Below are 20,437 nucleotides of genomic sequence, written 5' to 3' on the forward strand. Positions count from 1 at the left end.
ATAATTTGGTCAGCTCAGCAGCGGTTATATCATCCACTGTTGTTGTGTTCTGAGAAAATTATGTTAAGAAAGAAGAACTATTCGCCACAATCTCAAAATGTATGTGTGCCTCTTATGTGACATCATCTTATTCCCCTGGGAAACCATTATTAGAGATCACCGTTACCATTACGTTTGCTGGGTGTTTTCTACATTTTATAACAATCACACGAAGAAGTTTAAACCAACTCGTTTCGAAACCCTTATTACCCTTATTAAACCCTTAGTACCTCTTATCGTTGGCTGTAGTGAGATGCAGAGCCCTCAGGTTGTAGGTTGGTTTATCTTCTACAGGCGGGAAATATTAATCAGATGGATTTCAGAACTCGTCTCACGGGGTTTTTACGTCAGTTCGTGGTTGCATAACTTAGTGATAAGGAAAATGTTTATTCATGTATGTGTTTTTATTGTATACCATTTATATATACAATATTTACATATATTCGTCCGATCTTAGTCCTTAAATAGAACATAATATTTTGCCTGTCTGTTGCGCCACAGAAGTTACTTGTACCCCTCAAAGAAATTACATGGTTTGATCCTTTTTGGCGCGAAATTGTGAAGCCCCTCCCTCCGCTGCCATACATACCGGTACTCTCGAGTCTGTATCCTACATTGAAACCTGTGTCACGTTTGGGATTATATAAATTTTTATTCTAGCAAATCGCTATTGTAACAAGATAGTGCCTGTTCTTATAAACCAGTTATCTAGCTAACTTGCTTAGGCTACTGAAGTTGTTGGTGTTCACTGCACCAACCACATTGCAAATACTTTGCCAACGTTGTCTTTTATAACTCAGTACAGTAGCTACTGGAACTCAGCTGCAGAAGTTCTATTTCGTGACTACAGTAGCAAAACGTGGTTCATCATGAGTTGGTACGTTTTTACGTGTTTTAAAATCCGTTGTGCTGGTTTGACATGGTAATTAGCTGCTGTCAAACTAGTTTAGATAGCTCTAACAGAACAAGCTACCAACCCTTGCTTTCTTTCTCAGTGCAACGACGGAAGAGATCCGAAGTGTGTCTCCGCATTGCCCCAAGCCTGACGAATCGGAGGTGCCGCTTGGTACAGCTATGCCGGAGGAGACAGCATTGTCTGCGAATGGTAGCTAGCTAGCTAAAAACATGAACAGTGTACTATGAAAATACTGGTCCATTGACTTAAGACCCATTTTCTTGCTGCATGATGCATTTCTTGCTGTATTGTTAACAATTTCAACATGTTAGACCAAAAACTTGCTGAACGGCCAATCAGTTGACTACTTGTTTTCCATAGCTGCAAGTGTGAAAGCTGAAAAGGACGTGTCTGAAGTTATTATCACTAAAGAAATGGAGGAAGAGGAGAATCAGTTGATGGAGAAAGGGGAACGGAAAGAGAAGGAAATGATGGAAAAGGTATCGTTTATATTAATCAGTGTTGCATTCGAACTGTATGGCGTATGTAATAGCCAACACACGATCGATTTTGTAACGTATGTTCTGCTCATAAGGCACGAGTGTCTATGGAGAAGGAGTCTCATGAGATACGCTTCAAGAGACTGCAGCACCTGCTGGAGAAAAGTAACATTTATTCAAAGTTCCTGCTGACAAAGATGGAGCTGCAACAACAGGAGGTAAAGTTGGTGAATGGAGAACAGTCCTACTAAAATCACTATGAGATGAGATTAATATAGCTCACATTAAGCTCACCCTCACATTTGACCTCAAACATTGTTCAGTAGCTCAGATCCTGCAGCCTCTTATAACTGACATGGTAACACATGCTGGTGAGGATTGTAATTGAAGGATATGTATTCTTGAAATAAAACTGCTCAGTTGCAAACTAGCCTGTATCAAATAAGAACAGTCCAAAAGGGTTGGGGAGATTATGGCAAATTTGATTGCATTTCAAAAGGAGTAGGTGAAGTGTGACCAGTTGGCGGTTCTAACTTGTTTTCTTCTGAATTCAGGAGATAAGGAAAGAGAAGCAGGAAAAGACAAAGAAGGTTTGTGGGTTTCCATTTCTGTCTCTTGCATCTTGTATGACAGTTTAATCAGCTGGTTGTCTCTCATAGCACTAACCTATCAAATATTTCTGTCACAGGGCACTGGCAAAAATACAGAGAGAGGTGAGCATTTTTGGGGGCTTCCTTTCTCGCATACTCTCCGTTTACGACATGCTGTTTTCATATAGCCAACACGCTTGTCAGTTAGAATGTTCCTCCTTTGATGTCGTTCACCCTTGTTTGAAGTGGAGAGAAAGAAGCGGGAGCGAGAGGAGGACTACAAAATAGCCGACGTCATGTCTAAAGAGGTGTGTAAAGTCGTATCCTTTTGGAATTTGAATATACAGGTTTCTATAAAGTGTTCCGTTTCAAATACTTGTTTGGTTTCTTTTAGGAAATCATGTCCACGGCTAAGAAGGCCAGAGTGGAGGAGGAGGTAACTGTCTTTCCTACTTGAACACCCCCGTGGAGTTGTTACTTGCGTCATACTCAACGGTAGCCGTACGATGATGTGTCACAATCCAAGCATTCCCCCCCCCCTCTCTTCTCGCCCCACGCGAGCAGGTACCCAGTTCCAGGAAGCTAGATGCGGAGGACATCGAGAAGATGAGTGACTCCAACACCGATATCAAGGGGCGCCTGTCGGAGGCGGTGCGAGAAAGTTCCAAGCAGCTGCTGGACCCAGAGAGGAAGGTGAACGGCCAGCCCGTGCCTGTCCAACAGCCCGCTCTCGTGACTGGTGGCATCATGAGGCAGTACCAGATCGAGGGCGTGGAGTGGCTCAGGGTGAGTGTGGGTCTTGTCGACTCTCTCGTTGCATTGTAAGCGCAATTGTCGGCGTTGTCGTCGTTTCGATCGCTTGATCTCACAAAGAACGGATGTTCCCTTTCTTTTCCAGATGCTGTGGGAGAACGGCATTAACGGGATTCTGGCAGACGAGATGGGTCTCGGGAAGACCATCCAGTGCATCGCTCATGTGGCCATGATGGTTGAGAAGAAGGTGCTGGGGCCTTTCCTGGTGGTGGCCCCTCTCTCCACACTCCCCAACTGGATCAACGAGTTCAAGCGTTTCACACCGGAGGTAGCACACAAAAAAAAGCACAGAGCTTTTTTTTCCTTCTGAACTCTTATACAAGGATTACCCCATTGTCGGAACACATGTTGACAATGGTGGGGACGACAAGATTCATGTTACAAACTTTGATTATAGAAACACTTTGATCCCCTTCTAACCCGAGCGCCTTTGTCTGTTGGCCCTGTGCTGGCAGGTGTCTGTGCAGCTGTACCACGGGACCAAGCCAGAGAGGGCGGCCCTGCTGAAGAAGATTCGTAAGCCCCAGGGGTCTCTCAACATGTACCCTGTGGTGGTCACCTCCTTCGAGATGGCCATGATCGACAGGAGTCTCCTTCAGGTAAGCCACTTCCCCCTCGTGGCCTGGTAGCCATTTGTAGACTTCCTGTTCTTCTCACGGCACACGAGTTCTTCCTCATAACATGAGTGCACTTTATTAGCAGACTGGTGGGAATGGAATTTGTTTGTTGACTGTTGAGGATATGGTGAATGAATGTTGTCCTTGTCTACATAGATCACATCCTAGAGAAGCTTTACAACTACCTTTGCATGTCCGTCATGCAATTCCGTCATATGATAGCATGCAATCTATCTCTACATATCTGACCCTTACGTATGACTAATAGATTGGAATTTGCATGACATCCGAACTGGGGGAAAAAGCTTGGGTCACCCTGTCACTTCCCCCCCGTGCCCCGTGCCTCTCTCTAACTCTCTCTCCCTCTGTTCGTCCAGCGCTTCCCTTGGAAGTATCTGATTGTGGACGAGGGCCACAGGATCAAGAACCTAAACTGCCGTCTGGTGAGGGAGCTGAAAAAGCTGCCAACGGACAACAAGCTGCTTCTTACTGGCACTCCTCTGCAGAACAATCTGTCCGAGCTCTGGTCCCTGCTCAACTTTCTGCTGCCTGAGGTCTTTGATGACCTCAAGAGGTAGTTGCCAGCTGGCGCATGGTGTGATTATGTGCTCTGTGTTTATATAAGACAAGCGTTTTTTTATAGATTTTCTTTGCACACATTTCTCAGCTGCCAATTGCTCTTTCGCACCAAATAGATTTGGCTGCTAATGTGTATGAAGTAATGACCCACTCTTAATTTTCACACTGCATGAAACGGTAGATATCCCAAGAGAGGGTTGGGGGAGCTTGTAGGTCATTCATTCGATTTCTGTCTGCAGCTTTGAATCGTGGTTCGATATCAACACCATTGGGGCAGAAGCTGAGAATATCGTCGCCAACGAGCAAGAGAAGAATATCCTGAACATGCTTCACCAGGTAACGGCTGCCCCCCTTGACTTCAGTCCATGAATATTAGACGTTTTCAAGAGACCAACCCTGCACCCCACGCATGCCGTCAGAACTGTTTTGGCCGCGAGACGCCTGCAGGAGCTGGTCATCATCACCAACGTGGGGTTCCGTCTCTGGTTTCAGATCCTGACACCGTTCCTGCTGAGGCGGCTCAAGTCCGACGTGACACTGGAGATCCCACCCAAGAAGGAGGTCATCGTTTATGCTCCTCTCACCGCCAAGCAGGAGGCCTTCTACACGGCTGTCGTCAACAAGACAATCTCCAAAATGCTGGGCCAGGAGAAGGTAGCTACATTAGTACAGGATGGGCCTTTTTTGTGTATATATTTGATTTAAAAGGTAGAGAATGGAAATTCCCATCCAATGTAACCCCGCCCCCTCTGCTCTCAGGTGGAGGCCCCTGTGGCGGTGACGTCCGTTGGCAGGCCGAAGCGCCGGAGCCGGAGGCTGGTGGACTACTCAGAGCAAGGGGGGGTAGAGTCCCCCGGCGACCTGGAGAAATACCTGGAGAGGCTTCAGAAGGAGGCAGAGCAGAGGTCCATATGAACTCCCTCTCGATTTCTAATAACAAGTTGTCTTAGATGTCAACGTAAAGGGGACATTTTGAACTTTCCACCCAGACGTGTTTAAAGTCTGTCATAAGTCCAGGGTGCAGGTTTACATTTCATTAATTAAGCAGGAGCTTTTATCTCAAGTGAAGTACCCACAGTGCAAATAAAGTGAGATCATTTAAGATCAAGAGTACATAGTTCTAACAGTGTTTTGATGGTTAGAGCTATGGAACAGTCAGTGTTATAAACGGGCATCGTGCAAAAATTACTTTCTGTCAAAATATTACATTATTTAGACAATAGCACAGTACAACAAAACAAATCTACCAAGTGCGACATCACAACAATATTTTGAGGTTCGGTCTGTAATCCAAGTCGTGTCTGTCTGTCCCTCAGCTCTGCCCCAGTCGTAGACGTCCAGATGCCCCTGGACGCCCAGATCAACCTGAAGCTGCAGAACATTCTCATGCTGCTGAAGAGGTGCTGCAATCACCCCTACCTAATCGAGTACCCCTTGGACCCTGCCACTCAGGAGTTCAAGGTAATGAGCAGGAACATTTAAAAATATACGCTGATGGGAACAGTAACTTTTTTGCATTCTGAAAAGAAAATTTGAAAAGTGTGTTCCAGTTGTAAATACAGACCAGGGAAAATAGAATATTTGTATGCATGTTTTTATTATATATTCATATGAAGAATAGGTTGGTGGTATGTTCTGATTAGCAAGTATTTATTTATAGCTTCCATTAATAGCATTTGTCCCTCTCTAGATTGATGAGCAACTGGTCCAGACCTCTGGGAAGTTCCTTATACTGGACAGATTGTTGCCAGAGCTGAAGAAAAGAGGACATAAGGTCAGCTACACAGTCATATTCAAACTGTCCTCTAGCGCTCGAATGCTGAACATTTCCATCTCATTGTTTAACCAAGAGGATAAACCATCACATAAGGACTGCACCAAATCGACAACTTAATTTGTGGGTTTGTTTTGGTGAGGACAGGTGCTGATCTTCAGTCAGATGACGTCCATCCTGGACATCCTGATGGACTACTGCTACCTGCGGGGCTACCAATACAGCCGGCTGGACGGGAGCATGTCCTACAACGACAGGGACGACAACGTGAGCACCCGCTAGCCACTTCTCCATCGCCGTCATTCACCGGGCGTTGAGCTCCGAGAACCACGCTGGAAAATGTGTTCTATGACCATAACGTGTTATGTAAGGTAATGGGAATCCTGTTTGCTCCCAGATGAAGAGATTCTCCTCCGATCCCGAGGTGTTCCTGTTCCTGCTGAGCACTAGGGCAGGGGGGCTGGGGATCAACCTGACCGCTGCCGACACGGTCATCATCTTCGACAGTGACTGGGTAGGTGCTAGGCACTCGGAACCACTGCAAAGATGGAACTTTTGACGTGCCCTCAACCCATTCATAACGCGTTGCGTTGGTGCTTGAAAACCACATTTTAAAACGCACCTTTCAAACAATGGCTGCCAATAAGTATGTACCACACGTGATGCTGACATGCGATAGTCTTGCGCGGCACATAACGGAGTAACCATCCCCCTCATCCACGTCTAGAACCCCCAGGCTGACCTGCAGGCCCAGGACCGGTGTCACCGGATTGGCCAGACCAAGCCCGTGGTGGTGTACCGCCTGGTCACGGCCAACACCATCGACCAGAAGATCCTGGAGAGGGCCTCCGCAAAGAGGAAACTGGAGAAGATGGTCATTCATAAGAGTAAGCACATGCAGCACTTCCTTTGATTTCCGACTCTTGTTTGGAACTGTATGCAGCTGTGAGTCGGGTCAATCTGAATCGGTGTTCATGTGGGCTCATGTCAATCTTTCGTCCCACAGACAAGTTCAAGGGAGGGAAGGCGGAGCTGAAGCAGACCAAAAGCTGCATCGATGTTTCTGAGCTGATGGAGCTTCTCAAATCCCGAGATTATGAGAAGTAGGCATGAGTTTAACGCTTCTTTATAAAGGGCATTGGATACTGTAGTATATGAGAGTGACTGCAGTTGTCTAATCATGGCAATTATTCTTTTGCTTTCTTCAGGGGGGTGAAAAGCACCATGGGTAAGGTCATCAGTGACAAGGACCTGGAGTTTCTGCTGGACCGCAGTGACCTGATGGGTGAGTTTCAGTCTTGACCTAAAACACAAGTCAACATATCTTAAATACTTCCAGTCCTTATTTTCTCCCAATTAACTTCAACAAAAAAATGCCTAAATTATAATATTTAATCTAAATTGATGTTTTTGAACCAGAATTAATGCCAAGATATCATGTACAATCATTTACTACCCCCTCCCTTATACAGACAAGGAAAAGAAGAGCTCTAAGCAGGAGAAGGTTGGAGTGTTCCGGGTGATTGAAGCCAAAGAGTCGTCTGAGATCAGCCTGACCTGAGAAGACATTTAGACATCATCTCAAGACCTTAAGCTAGTACATACGGGGACCAATGAGTGGCTGGGTGTTACAGTAGGGACTGAAACCAACCATCCTGAAACTGCTGTAGAAACGCATGACAAAATGATCTCATTCAATTGTTATCATTTTGTTTTTGTTTAGGGTTTGAAGTATTATGTTGGGAGATAAATCTTTGCAAGTAAGATTTCTTAAGAGCAGTTGTTTCATGTTTTTTTTCTTTCATATATACTGCTGTACGCTTTCCCTTTCCTGTTAACATCTAAAACATAGTAAGCTATACTGTATTTTTGATTAAAAAAACATTCCTTGCACTTTTCTGTAAGGGGAGTTATCTCCTTGCACACTGACCTTGTCCTTCATGTTTTGTAATCACCACATTTTAGAGAAATAAACTAGGTTTTCAATTAAATGTAGTATTGTTTGTTTTTTGTTATCATAAACCACATACATATTGGACTAAAAGAGAAATAAATGTAATCATTGCTTCAACGTTTTAAGAATTGTGGTTACTGGAGTAGGTAAGTAAACACTCAATAGCTTAGTCAAAGATGTAGTCTAATGTGTGCTTTGTAAAAGTTAGACTGATCCTTTTAATTACAAGCACAGGTCAAGTATTTTGTCTTTGTACAAAGTTGTTGCACCTGTACCTTTGGTAGCCTGTGAACACACCCTTCATTCTCCTGCAAAGCCTCTAGTGCTCACATGTCCTGTTGGGGTGTGGTCAAAGAGCATTGGCATCTGGCTGGTACCTTTTTCAGTCTCTTCCTAGATCACTGTCTGCGCTGACGTATTAGTCTGGTCTGAAAGGATTTACTATAGCATTACCTTCGGCTTCTGGAATTAACTTATTTCATCGTCAGAGTTGTATTGCGGTAGGGCAAATAGTACTTGTTTTATAACTTAATTTATACTTTTTTAATACAATTTTTTATAGTTAAAAGTAATTACTTCCCTTGTCTACTACAGTATCTGCTTTTAAAGTTGTAGTCACAAACCTCTAGCTACAGTATGGATCGTCTGAAGTTAGTCCTGCATTATTTCCAGTCCAACTCAGAGTCCATCTCCAATGGTATCTGTATCATACTAGCCCTGGTCAGTGTTAAGCTGTACACCAGCTTTGACTTCAACTGCCCCTGTATACCTCAATACAACAAACTCTACTCGCTGGGAGTGATGTTTGTCCCGCCAATCATATTCTTCTTCCTGGGGATCCTGGTGAACCGACACACAGGGGTGATGATGGAGGAGTGGCTGAGGCCCATCGGAAAGAGAGCAAAAAATCCTGCCGTTGTCAAGTGAGTCCACACTTTTTTGCCCACATGATGCTTACTTGGTGTGAAAATGGTTTGGAAAATAAATGATAGATTGGACGTCACTAGAATTGGTTTGGTTTGTAATTTCTAAACTGAACTAGCCTTCCAAATTCTGTTGAGAAAACAAACATAACCTAAACTACATAGTTTTTTAAAAATAATTATATTAAAGGAACAATATTTATACAGGAGTGCCTTGGAACTAGGGGATTTGATCTTGACAATGATATGGGTCCCTCTGCACAGATACCTCTTCTCTGCCATGATCCAGAGGGCTTTACTGGCTCCCATGGTGTGGATCCTGGTCACTCTGCTGGATGGCAAGATCTTCATCTGTGCTTTCAGCATGGGTGTGGACCCCATATATTTCTCTGGTGAGTAGAATCATATACTACCTCTTTTCAACTCCTTTACCAGTCTATGTTCTCTCCTCTTCCGTTCCCTAGGCTTATTTGGGGGTTGTTTGAAATGGTTGTGGTGTTCTGGTGTGTGTTTGTGAGACTGTACATACACACAAAAACTTCTAACAACATATGCCGTCATGTGATGTATGCTTTTCCCAGGTATGCCCAACATCACAGGTCTGGATGTGGTCAAGCTCATGGCCAAGGTCCCCTGCAAGGAAGACATGATCTTTCGAAACAGCACGTTCCGCAAAGCCGTCTCACGCTACGTCCGTTGTTACTCACAAGTAAGGGCTATGACGTTGTAATATCCTCTTTCACTGTCTGTGTGATATGTTTTCTTAACAACTGCCACAGGTTGTCCAACCTGTGCATGATATCTTTTTTACTCTAGTCATTTACAATAAATACCAGCACAGTGATGTCAAGATGTAATATACCTTGTCTTATATCTTATATATAATAAAATACCAGCTCTTGTCACATATCAGGCTTTGAACATGTTTTCTGTAGAATAGGTTGTCAAGTTACTTTAAGCAGGCTGTCAACTGTCATGGCTGTAACTAAATCCATGGGTGTGCCGGAGAGACAATTGACACGATGACTGATGGAGTCGGATGAAATACCAACATCTTTTTAACTCTCCTGGCAGGCAATTGGCTGGGCCATCCTCCTCTTCCTCATTCTCCTGGGTGCGGTGGGGCGTCTCATCAAGCCGTGCTTCAACCACGCCACCTTCCTGCAGACGCGCTACTGGAGCAACTACCTGGACGTGGAGCAGAAGCTCTTCGACGAGACCTGCGTGCTGCACGCTCGGGACTTTGCCCGCAAGTGCGTGGTGCAGTTCTTCGAGGGGATGCGCGAGGACACGGTGCTCCGGCTTCCCCTGTCGCCCACCCCGCGCGGTCGGACAGAGAAGTACGAGGAGGAGGATGAGGAGGAGGAGAGACTGCATGGGATTACCAAGCAGGAGCAGGTGGACCAGCTGTTGTGCAAGTGGTACCTGTGTAAGCCTGAACTGGATGTCACCAAGATGGCCTTCAGGCCCAGAGTGTGCATCACCTGGGAGGACCACAACGGACGGACCCTCTACTCAGATGTTTAGGCTTAGACTCTGTGTGTGTTTGTGTGTGTGTGTGTGTGTGTGTGTTTGCTTACAGGGTAATAGATGGCACTGACAATGATGGTGAAAAACCTGCACTACAGTCAAATCTGAATGTGCCGGGATTTAGCTTGGTTGGTTTTGCATGGTTCTCTTTTCCCAGTGCTCAACCACATGCATATGAGATGCAAACTCAGATATGTTTTTCTTTATGTGTGCTCTATATTCCTCAAAGAAAATCCTTTGCATTTCTGCTGGGAATTTCAGGTTTTGAAATACAATGTGATAGTGGAAGACAAATATGTAATATATCAATGACAGATAAATATGTGATTCAAAGGTACTTGAATAATGTTTTTCAGCCTGGTTATTGTGTCTGAGATGTACATACGCAGAGCAGTAAATTTGCTGAAAGCATCTTGCCTTTTGATCTACAAAGCAAATCATATTGCAAGTTTCTATGTAGATTAAAATGTATTTTCAATGTTATATTGGTGCATTTATTAAAGGGTTAACTTAGTAGATGTTTGCGCAAATATGCTCATTAATTGCCCGTTACATTAGTACAGTATGTGCTGTAGCTCAGTTCTGTAATATAGCCAGTTGTTCCAGATTAGTTCTGCTTGCCATGGTAGCCGCCATCTTGCTTGGTGACATCACAGAAACGTGGATCTCCATGAAGTTCAACATATGTTTCCAGTTGGGGCCCTTTTTCCAATGGCTGGAAACTGTGGGCAGTATCATCTACTGAGGACTCACTGCACATGCTCAGACCTGCTCAGAGAAAAAACTTCTGAAAACATAGAACCTTTCCTGAAAACAGTGAAGCGAATGCCACCCTCCTTCCTGTTCTTACAAAAGGTTTTGGTCACAGCATTTCCCGCCGTACTGTCTACTCTTAAAAGTTTTTATTGGGGCTTCCAACTGGTTATGGAAAGTAAGTTTGCATGAGTTATTAAGTGATGCCACATTTTTTCCTATTTGCTGTTTCTCTTCCATACTATCTAAGTGTTATGAATGCATGGATTCTGAAGTTATACAGTACGTTTACAAAAGTTATAATTGAAAGCATGTTGAAAGCACCCTATTGCATAGTCCTGACCGGAGTTCTGTTAGAAAACGGAATCCATTCATTTATGAAGCAAGAATTCTCTGGCTATCACACATAACAGAGCATACAGTATCTTTCAATAAAATGAAGCATTGACCAACAATAACACACAAAGCTCCTATTCATACATCTTTGTTTTACTTCCTCTAGACTGACTACTCGGCATTCAAGCTACAGGAAAATAAACCCTGCTTCTCCAGAATAAGAATTCCCTATCAGAGGTCCACGATGGCTGCTCTCGTCACAGAGAATTTCAAGTTTGTCTCCCTCTTCTTCAAGAGCAAAGATGTGATGATCTTCAATGGTTTGATCGCCCTGGGCACTGTGGCCAGCCAGACCATGTACAACATCTTCGCTTTCAGCTGCCCATGCTCTTCTGGTCGTAACTACCGCTATGGCCTGGCAGCGCTCGGGGTGCCCGCCCTGGCGTTCTTCCTCATTGGCATGATGATAAACAAGAGCATGTGGGACCTGGTGTCCGAGTGCAGGCTCAGAAGGTGCTGGAAGCTGTCGGGGGCGTCGGTCTTTGCACTTTTCGGATCTGTCATCGGGCGTGCAGCGGTGGCCCCCGTGACGTGGGTGGTGATCTCTCTTCTCAGGGGGGAGGGCTACGTCTGCGCCCTCAGTGAGTTTATTGACCCCACGACCTTGGAGGGCTTCCCGTCGGGACAGGCGTCAGAGGTCATAGCCACGTTCCCTTGTGAGGGGAGTGTCCCTCCAGAACTACAACACTTCCGGAGTGAAATAGAGCGTAGGCTGAAGTATGAGTCTCAGGTATGTACTTTCTTTTATAATGGCATATAAATGAAGGAGTATGCATGGAGATCATAAATACTCACATCCACAGTCTCACAATTCGGACATAAATGGATCACTGTTTGTCTAAACATGATCTGTTCTGGTACAGGTTGCTTGTAGGCTGCCTGTGTTCAACTGTAGAATTCGACTGTAGAATCCCCTCCTGGAGGAGTGTCTTGATGGATCGCTATCCGTATCATTTCTCTCAGTTGTTAGGCTGGCTGCTGGTGGCAGCCATGGCGCTGGCTGTGTTCGCAATGCTGTGCGCAAAGCGCTGCTGCTCTCCCCTGGGCTACCAGCAGGAGGCCTACTGGTCCCAGTTTCGCTCCTGTGAGAACGACCTCTTCCAGCGCACGGCCCAGGCGCATGCCCTCCTCCACGCTGCCCAGAGCGTGAAGAGTTTCTTTGGCTTTGTGGCGCTGGAGAAGAACGAGAAAGAGCTGCTCCTGGAGAACCAGGCCGCCAACCCTGTCTCTAGTACGGAGTGGAACAGAGTGACTGGAGTCTATCTGTACAGAGAGAAGAATGGGTTGCCTCTTTATAGCAGACTGAACAAGTGGGCTCAATATAATGTGGACGACAACACTGAGGAGATGGACAAAGAGATGGACACCCTCAGTTGACTGTCAATGGACAGTCCAGTGTTCTTGAACACTGGCGATAGGGAACCATGTCGTGTGGTGGCTTTGGTTCCAGTCCAGTGTTAACACTATTGATAATTAGGCCTTGCCAATGGGTATTTGTGTTAGCTAACAGTGGACTGGAACGGAAGCTTACACTCCTTGAGAATTCAGTATACTTGCTGTTTATTTAAGTATTCTAATCATGTCCTCATGCATGTATAGTGAAAGATTCCACTGGATCTATACCGCTCAGGAGTAAATTAGTATGCATTATGTGTTTATACATTATCTTGTTTACATGTATTCGCTGCTCTTTCTATCTGTCCCAAAGTTGTCCAACATAAGGTGAAATAATTATTTATGAAATAAAAATATGATACAGTCTGCATGGAACTGTTATGTAGGTACTTTCTTACTCGAGTGGCATAACCTTTCTGGTTTGGCTCCTTGATATGATATCTTATGTGACATAATCTTGCTTTTCTCTTGTTTACATTTGTGAAACGCACCTGTGTCTCTACGTCTGGCTTTTCTGCCTCTGTAGTTTGTACCATCAGTCAGTCTATTCTTCTGTGTACCTGTTTTTTGGCCTTGTGTTTCTCACTATGTACCTTGTTTACCTGTCACATTGAGTGCACCTCCACCTCTCTTGCATTCTTCTTACCCTGTTGCTGTTTCTTCCCTACCTCCTCCTCCTCCTCCTTGTCTGCCTGTCACCATTATTCCTGTATTTATCAGTGTGCCTTATGTTATGCGGCCACCTCAACATTCAGCTGGAAAGTGGAGGCAGAGAAAGAGGTAGACAAAATGAGAGGAGGGAAAGGAGGGGCGGGTGAAAGCAGAGTCGTGATGCAGACAGCGAATCACATGAGCAGAGATCTGTTTACAAACTGCTGTGAGCTGGAGGAGAAGTGCTGGGCACCATTAAGGAGAGGGAGAGAGAGAGAGAGAAAAGCAGAGAGTTGGAGTGATAACGGAAGAGGGTATTTGTACAGACTTCAATTACAAATCTTTTATTTTTACCCTTTCGTCGTCGCCCCTGCTTTGTCTTTTTTTGCGAAAAGAACGAAGGAAGCAGATCAGATGGTGGGGGCTGACAGGGGCGGCGGGAGGACAACGCTAATGCGGGCGTGACGCTGGCTGAACCGCGGGGAACCGCTCGCGTCCTTTATTTGTTTGCTCTGTAATTGGCTGAGGCATATTTTCACAGCCGTAAAACTATCGTAGCAAGAAGAATCAGAAAAGAAAACGAGGGATCAGGGGAAAGAGTAAAAAAAAAAACAGCAGACTTTAGTAGAGGGGTATAAGCTCGGTGACAATGTTTTGAAGGGAGACAAAGCAAAAACAGCAATTTACATGTTTTTTCTGGATTTGGGGAGTATTTTTGGGGTTATGTTCTGACTATCATCAATGTCACTGACGAGGCTGTAACCTACAAGTATTGGAGGACCATCTCCCGCAGTATAAACAAGGCTAGATCATCTGGATGTCATTGTTTATGCTTGGGGTGTAAATGCAATACGCATTTATTTTCCGTCTACTGCATCAAGTACCCATCTGCAATTCTTTTGAGCATGTGTCTGGAAGGACCTTTTCCAGATCCAGTTTTTGCTTGAATATTGTCATAATTCGCATTTAGTCTGAAGTCAGTACTATGAGTGGATTATAAGCATGGTTGACTTGACTTTAAAAACTCTCAGTAGACTGTAAAGAACCAGAGATCCCCTTAAGGAGAGTTCGTACAAGCTCACTCAACAATATGAACTGACACCAAATCCATTAACCAGAGATCAAAAATCTATAAGTATTTGAAGGGTTTGCTCTTGAGAGGTGGAAATCATATGGACTTCCATAGATCAATCACAGTACAATCAACTTGATTGGTCAGCGCCTAAAAAAAATCCAAGGACAATTGTGACCTCCCATGTGACATCGTGAAAGATTGTGGCTGAAAACATTGACCTCCATCCACAGTTCCCTCTTTGGTGTCTCTGAAGACCAGAGGCTGGTTTCATGCACCCTGTTCAGTGGTGCAACGGTGAGTATTCATTATATGTATGTAAAATCATATGTATATCATTGTAGGACTAATTGTTTACTGATCTGCATGCTGGTTTGTGCAGGTAAATTAATAACATAATTAATGGCCAGTAGTTATTGTGGTATAATCTGGAGAATGTTTATTTGCTTGCTGATCAGGTGGGTGGGGTTAGAATTTTGGGAAGTAGTCTATTGGTCAGTTCAATTCAGTCTCCAGTCAATTCAGGTTAGAAAAAACAGTTAACACTGCTGGATGTTCTTCTGCATTTTGAACATGTGTATTTCCCTTTAACTCCACTTGAGTCCTGAACTAAACACTCTCCCAGACAGCATGTGTTCAGAGAGTGGCTTACCTTTTAGAGCTCCACTATCAATGATTTACTAACATCCCGCTAAGATTACAGTTATCCCCTCCCTCACCCAAACACAGCCACCAACAGCCCCCTCCCTTGACTTGAAACCGAAGTAGCCCTATTGGCTTGCACTTCAAATGGACAAATAATGACCTTTTGAACCAGGAAGTGCTTTACCCTAGTGAGACTATGGGTGACCTTTGACCTCAGGGCTATAATGTTGGATCTTCCTTCCTACTGGGGATAGAAGGAAGACCATTTTGATTACTTTCAATGCATGTTGCCATTTTACCTTGTCAAATGTAAAATCTTGCTGACCCATAGAATCTTTCTCTAAATACACTGTCATGCACTTCTCCAGACTGAAACACAAGTAGGAAGCATTTCAGTCTGAGAATTCCAGTTGGTAGTAATAACATTGTTAATATTGACATTTGGGAACATATTTAATGTTTCTCTTCTGGTAGACATTTGTTATGGAATACTTTACAGATTAGCCTGCAAGGATTGGAATGTTGCGCAAGTCTTCTCCCATGATCAAGTAACAAGAGTCCTTGAATGGCTATGGATATGTTACAGAACTTACTGCACTAAAACACACACATACACACCAACAGCCACACTAGTTTGACTTGAGTTTTACAGCTGCTTCAACACACACAACAGTAAAACACTCCCCTACCAACATCTCGCTTGTCAGTTGAAGCAACTCAGGACTTCAAAACTTCAAAACATGCAACTTACTAAACTTCCACAATGGCAGTATTGTTATACTGATACAGTGTGAAACAAGAAGCTGCAGAATGTCTTACAGTATGCAATATGCATGCTTAGCCTCGGAATCACATACACAGACACACACACACACACAGAAAAAGATGAATCCAGTAGGGGACAGAAGAGTATAGAACATTAGAGGCCTCCCACTCCTCACTAAAGTACGCAAACAATTTTATGTTACTCAGAATTCTAGTTCTTTTTTTGCTTGACAACCATGTAAATTGTCCTCTGTGCCCCTTGAATGTCTACACACAGTCACAACATACTTATTTCAAATGCCATTGAATTTGTATTTGCCTAATTTAAAAGACAAATTCCTCTCATTAAAAAGGCTCCCTGTGCTCTTTGCAAATCAACACGCACGACACATCAAATGTTCAATAACTGGTTCTTTGTATGCCTTGTTTTAAGCCTATGAATGCAGAAGTTGTCCCAACATACCGTACGTGTTGTAAACCGACACACATACATATGCACGCATACTCCTCATATGTACTTTGAATGCATAAACACAGGCTGACCAACACATCTGCAATGACTGTCCGTCGCTGTATCGCCTGATGTGTAGGACGTATTCTCCCTGTCCCCTCGCTCAGGATGTCTGTGTGGTATAGGATTGCTGAGTTCCGACCCCTACTGCAAGATGACGTCTGAAGAGATCTACCACCTCCCCCTCAACGTCTATGTCATCATTCTGGGAATTGGCCTGTTCATCTTCATGCTCAGTCTCATCTTCTGTTGCTATCTCTTTCGGTATGACAAACAAGTGTTCTTCCACCTGTGTCATGTGTCATGTGTTAGAGACTGGCTGTTTTCTACAATATAGTCCCTGGGAATCTTCTCTAGATCTACATTTCTTCCTAGCCTAACCCCTCCCTAGATTTCTTTTATACCTACGAATTGAATAAGACATTAAATATCTGACTGTACTTTGGCATCAGAGTAGATTCCAGTCTGCTAGACTAGTGCTACAAAACTACTACATGACAGGACATGAGTAGAGATTGTGATCAGGGAGTTGAATGGTAACAATAACATGCATGTAGATCCCATAAATAAGATATTACACAGTCTGTGGATAACATTGTGCTAGAATAAAATCATTCTAGACTTTGTGCTCAAAGTTAATTCTTTTATTTGAAATAATGTGTTTCACAGGTTGAGGCGACAAGGCACCAGAGAGCAGTATGGCTATAATGAGGTATTCAGTTTGTACCGTAACTAAATCAAGAAGTGTACTGTAGCCTAATTGGGGAGCTTCTCGTACAATAGGACATAATCAACAGTGTGACCTTGTATGTATATTTACAAAGTTATTAAAATGCTTAACTGTTTCATGAATGTGCCTTTGTCTTCAGGTTGTTCTGAAAGGGGCCGGGAAGAAACTGAGCCTTCTTGGAGTAAGTACTGTCTGAGCGTCATTGAGCCATTGTTATTCTATTGAGTACCATTGCCTTTTCAGGTTCCTTCCACTGTCTTGCCATGTCATCAGTGAATAAATTGGAGTACCGACTCTATCATGACAGAGACCATTGAAAAAGGAACACAGTGAGATTGAGGCTTTGTTATTGCAGTATTTACAGCATTTGAGACGAGAATAAAAGAACGTTTGTTCAATATGAGATGACTGACATTTGTGTGGTCTTAAATGAGAGGGTTAAAGTGAATTGTGAATGAGTGAGGCTGGGGACTGCAAGGAGAGATCACTGAAGTAAAACATTTGACTGTACTCTTCTCAAATGTGTCTCTATTGAAAAGGTGTGTTTCCACCATGGGTCATTTCCCACCTCCCAGTTGTGCATTATCTGAACACATTGTTGTTGATTATCCACAACTAAGAGCTTGTGGGCTGACTCAGCACTTTCAAAATGGGCTCATGGAGTGACAATGTGGAGAATGTGAAAGTGTTAATGACGGGGTTATGGTGACTGGGCATGGTGATGGGCTAACATGGTCTATCCTCTGTACTACAGCAGACCTGTGCAGTGTGCTTAGAAGAGTTTCGGAGCCGAGATGAGCTCGGAGTGTGTCCCTGCTCACATGCCTTTCACAAGAAGTAAGAGCTAATGCAATACACCATTAATACACCAAACACCATTTAGTTTGGTCTATTTCACTGTCATAACCGTAAACATCAGACATTCCCATACCTCATTCCTTGATGCAAATTGATCAGCTAAGGAAGACACTCACGGCGAGAACAAAGGCAGCCAGGTGCAAAATAAGGACAGATCCCATATTTAGGCTCTCCAGGTGCTATTGCTGTGCCAGTTCATATATTTGCATACTGATGCGAGCTGGTTTTAGCCTGCAGTTTGCATTGAAATGAGATGTGTTATGTGAGACAGATATATGACACTTTTGTTGAAAATATTGGAGGCAAGCATTCAATGCCGCAAGATGCAGAATAGATAAGTACTGTGTTATTTTTTGTTGTTCTCTACCCACCCCTAAATAAATAGCGCAATGTCATCTTTTCCCACGTCCATTTTCTCCAGGTGTCTTCTGAAATGGTTGGAGATCCGTAGCGTGTGTCCCATGTGCAATAAACCCATCTGCCGCTTGCAGCCAGACCCGCCGCAAGAGGCCGAAGGGCCTCAGAGCCCCCTGGAGGTGTGAGAGGGTGGAGGGAGCCCACCACAGCACCTTTCCATCAACAGGAGTGTCCAACCTGGGGCACAGAGGGGTCCCACCACGTCCATCACCACTACTAATCTATCCCAGAGAATCTCCCACCACGATACAAAAGGGTACCTTTCCTGACTTGACATCATAAATACAACCCCTTGGATCTGATGGATCTTTCATCGTCAAACTCACCTCACCCCTTGACAGTCTTTTAAGAGTCCTTTGAACATTTGTAGAAACCAACCGGAAGGTGTGTGTGTATTTGTGTGTGTGTGTGTGTGTAAAAAGGTTATAGGAAATAGATATACTGTATGTGCACTGGAGGACGAAAAAACATTATCTACCCAACATACAGGGTATAAAAAGAGCCTCAATCCTATAACCACACCATACTGCTTGAAGATAAGGATATCCACAAAGAAGACAAGGAATCTAAGAAAGAACTGGGAACTGTGTATTTTGGTCATAGTCTTCCATAACACAGTCAATACCCTTCACCCCACAATGCCAAGCAAAATGAAGAAGGCTTTCCTTCAGTTAAGAGTGGAATAATTAACTTGGGGCCTGATTGGAGGAGAATCCTCCTCACACATACATACATGCCACTCTCACAACTGCCGTCACTCGCCTATGAGGTATCCAGCTATGACTTAGGGTTAGAAAACCCAGTCACTAATTAATGCATCGATAAAAGATATATCCATAGTCTTTAAGTTATTTCTAAGGAGTTGTTTTGTATTATAACTGGCTTTGAATAAAGTGTAGTGTTTAGTGATATTGAGGGCTTTGACTTTCTTCATTCTTATATACCAAGGTTGCCTCTGCAAATCATTTTTGGATTGTGCATAAACTGCCCAATAGCTAAAATTTGAAAACAAAATAAATACATGGGCTAAAACATTAAACATAAAATGCTTGATTTTGAATCTTTATTTGCCAGGACCTGTGTATTTTCTCTATGTATGTAGTTATCATTGTCTGGTCATGTCAATTAAGTGGTAATTCAGTTTATAGTATAATGTCTATAATTTACCATGTACTGTATTTCATGTATATAAAAGTCAAGCTCTGAATCAAGGAATAGGAAGGAATAGTTTTAAACTTCAGAATAATTTCCCCTTTTCTTAGAATAAACTACAGTGCGGACATAAGAATGTTGACACAGTTCCCAGCACCCAGTATTGCATAAACTGCAGCTGGATCTAACTTCACCGTTTTGGCCTTGCGTAAGGCTGATCTAGAAACCAACACAAAAGCCCTTTTATTTGGTGGATTTAACGGATACCACTCTTACATAGTAATGATTGCTAAGTGTGTCAAGGGGACAATCTTGTGATCATGTAGAGTAAGGTTTTCACTCACAAGAAAGGTACAGCCGGAGTGATGTTTTCAAATATAAAAAGTCTATGGTTCATAACATTTAGCTTACTCTACAAATAAATACCAAAATGATTGACATCTAAGAAGAAACTATATTTTAGGGACTGACTAAAGGACAAATAGTTAGACTACTGTAAAGTAAACACATTCATCATTTCCATTGGAAAAATCTTTTAAGGGCTTACATGTGGAGGAATATGCACAAACAAGACTACAGTATGTATCAATGGCACACAGGTTTACTGTTGATCTTGTTCTGTTCCTTGCTTTCTCACTGCCAGTAGATCCTTTGAACAAAGCCTCATGAATACTTCAGAAATGAGGGGATAAGTGCCTGTGCTGCTCAGACTCGCTGCTGTATTTGGGGATGTCCCACAAGGCAAGACCCAGCACTGTCCATGTCCCAACACATACACACACAAACACACACACACCACCGCTAACGCAAAGAATCTATAACCTATGGTAGTTGTTTGCATACCTCAGGCTACTCCACATCTACACTGTAGCCATTCT

General features: G+C 43.5%; 4 protein-coding genes across 5 annotated transcripts; all 4 read left to right on the forward strand.

Moving 5' to 3' along the window:
• Positions 1-637: 637 nt before the first annotated feature.
• On the forward strand, positions 638-7,802 carry hells (helicase, lymphoid specific). The gene is made up of 23 exons (XM_047028901.1): positions 638-916; positions 1,035-1,144; positions 1,316-1,434; positions 1,530-1,652; positions 1,989-2,024; positions 2,123-2,147; positions 2,271-2,332; positions 2,419-2,460; positions 2,589-2,810; positions 2,923-3,105; positions 3,293-3,436; positions 3,832-4,028; positions 4,273-4,369; positions 4,526-4,687; positions 4,793-4,938; positions 5,350-5,494; positions 5,724-5,807; positions 5,955-6,074; positions 6,205-6,321; positions 6,535-6,694; positions 6,814-6,910; positions 7,016-7,092; positions 7,280-7,802. The coding sequence occupies exons 1-23, from the start codon at positions 909-911 to the stop codon at positions 7,366-7,368; spliced, it is 2,565 nt and encodes an 854-aa protein (XP_046884857.1). The 5' UTR covers positions 638-908; the 3' UTR covers positions 7,369-7,802.
• Positions 7,803-8,163: 361 nt separating this feature from the next.
• calhm3 (calcium homeostasis modulator 3) lies at positions 8,164-10,705 on the forward strand. Its single transcript, XM_047028969.1, has 4 exons — positions 8,164-8,684; positions 8,949-9,076; positions 9,266-9,393; positions 9,759-10,705. The coding sequence occupies exons 1-4, from the start codon at positions 8,398-8,400 to the stop codon at positions 10,209-10,211; spliced, it is 996 nt and encodes a 331-aa protein (XP_046884925.1). The 5' UTR covers positions 8,164-8,397; the 3' UTR covers positions 10,212-10,705.
• Positions 10,706-10,997: 292 nt separating this feature from the next.
• Positions 10,998-13,107, forward strand: calhm2.1 (calcium homeostasis modulator family member 2, tandem duplicate 1). The gene is made up of 3 exons (XM_047028970.1): positions 10,998-11,145; positions 11,470-12,093; positions 12,327-13,107. The coding sequence occupies exons 2-3, from the start codon at positions 11,548-11,550 to the stop codon at positions 12,738-12,740; spliced, it is 960 nt and encodes a 319-aa protein (XP_046884926.1). The 5' UTR covers positions 10,998-11,145; positions 11,470-11,547; the 3' UTR covers positions 12,741-13,107.
• A 504-nt stretch (positions 13,108-13,611) lies between these two features.
• Positions 13,612-19,318, forward strand: si:dkey-51a16.9 (RING finger protein 122). 2 transcript variants are annotated; one of them, XM_047028978.1, is made up of 6 exons: positions 13,612-14,778; positions 16,510-16,666; positions 17,072-17,114; positions 17,272-17,313; positions 17,887-17,969; positions 18,412-19,318. In XM_047028978.1, the coding sequence occupies exons 1-6, from the start codon at positions 14,754-14,756 to the stop codon at positions 18,530-18,532; spliced, it is 471 nt and encodes a 156-aa protein (XP_046884934.1). In that variant the 5' UTR covers positions 13,612-14,753; the 3' UTR covers positions 18,533-19,318. The 2 variants fall into 2 exon arrangements, with proteins under 2 accessions (XP_046884934.1, XP_046884935.1); XM_047028979.1 differs by having other exon boundaries at positions 16,528-16,666.
• The last annotated feature ends 1,119 nt before the right edge of the window (positions 19,319-20,437 follow it).

Source organism: Hypomesus transpacificus, chromosome 11 (assembly GCF_021917145.1).
Source record: "Hypomesus transpacificus isolate Combined female chromosome 11, fHypTra1, whole genome shotgun sequence".
NCBI classification, from domain to species: domain Eukaryota; kingdom Metazoa; phylum Chordata; class Actinopteri; order Osmeriformes; family Osmeridae; genus Hypomesus; species Hypomesus transpacificus.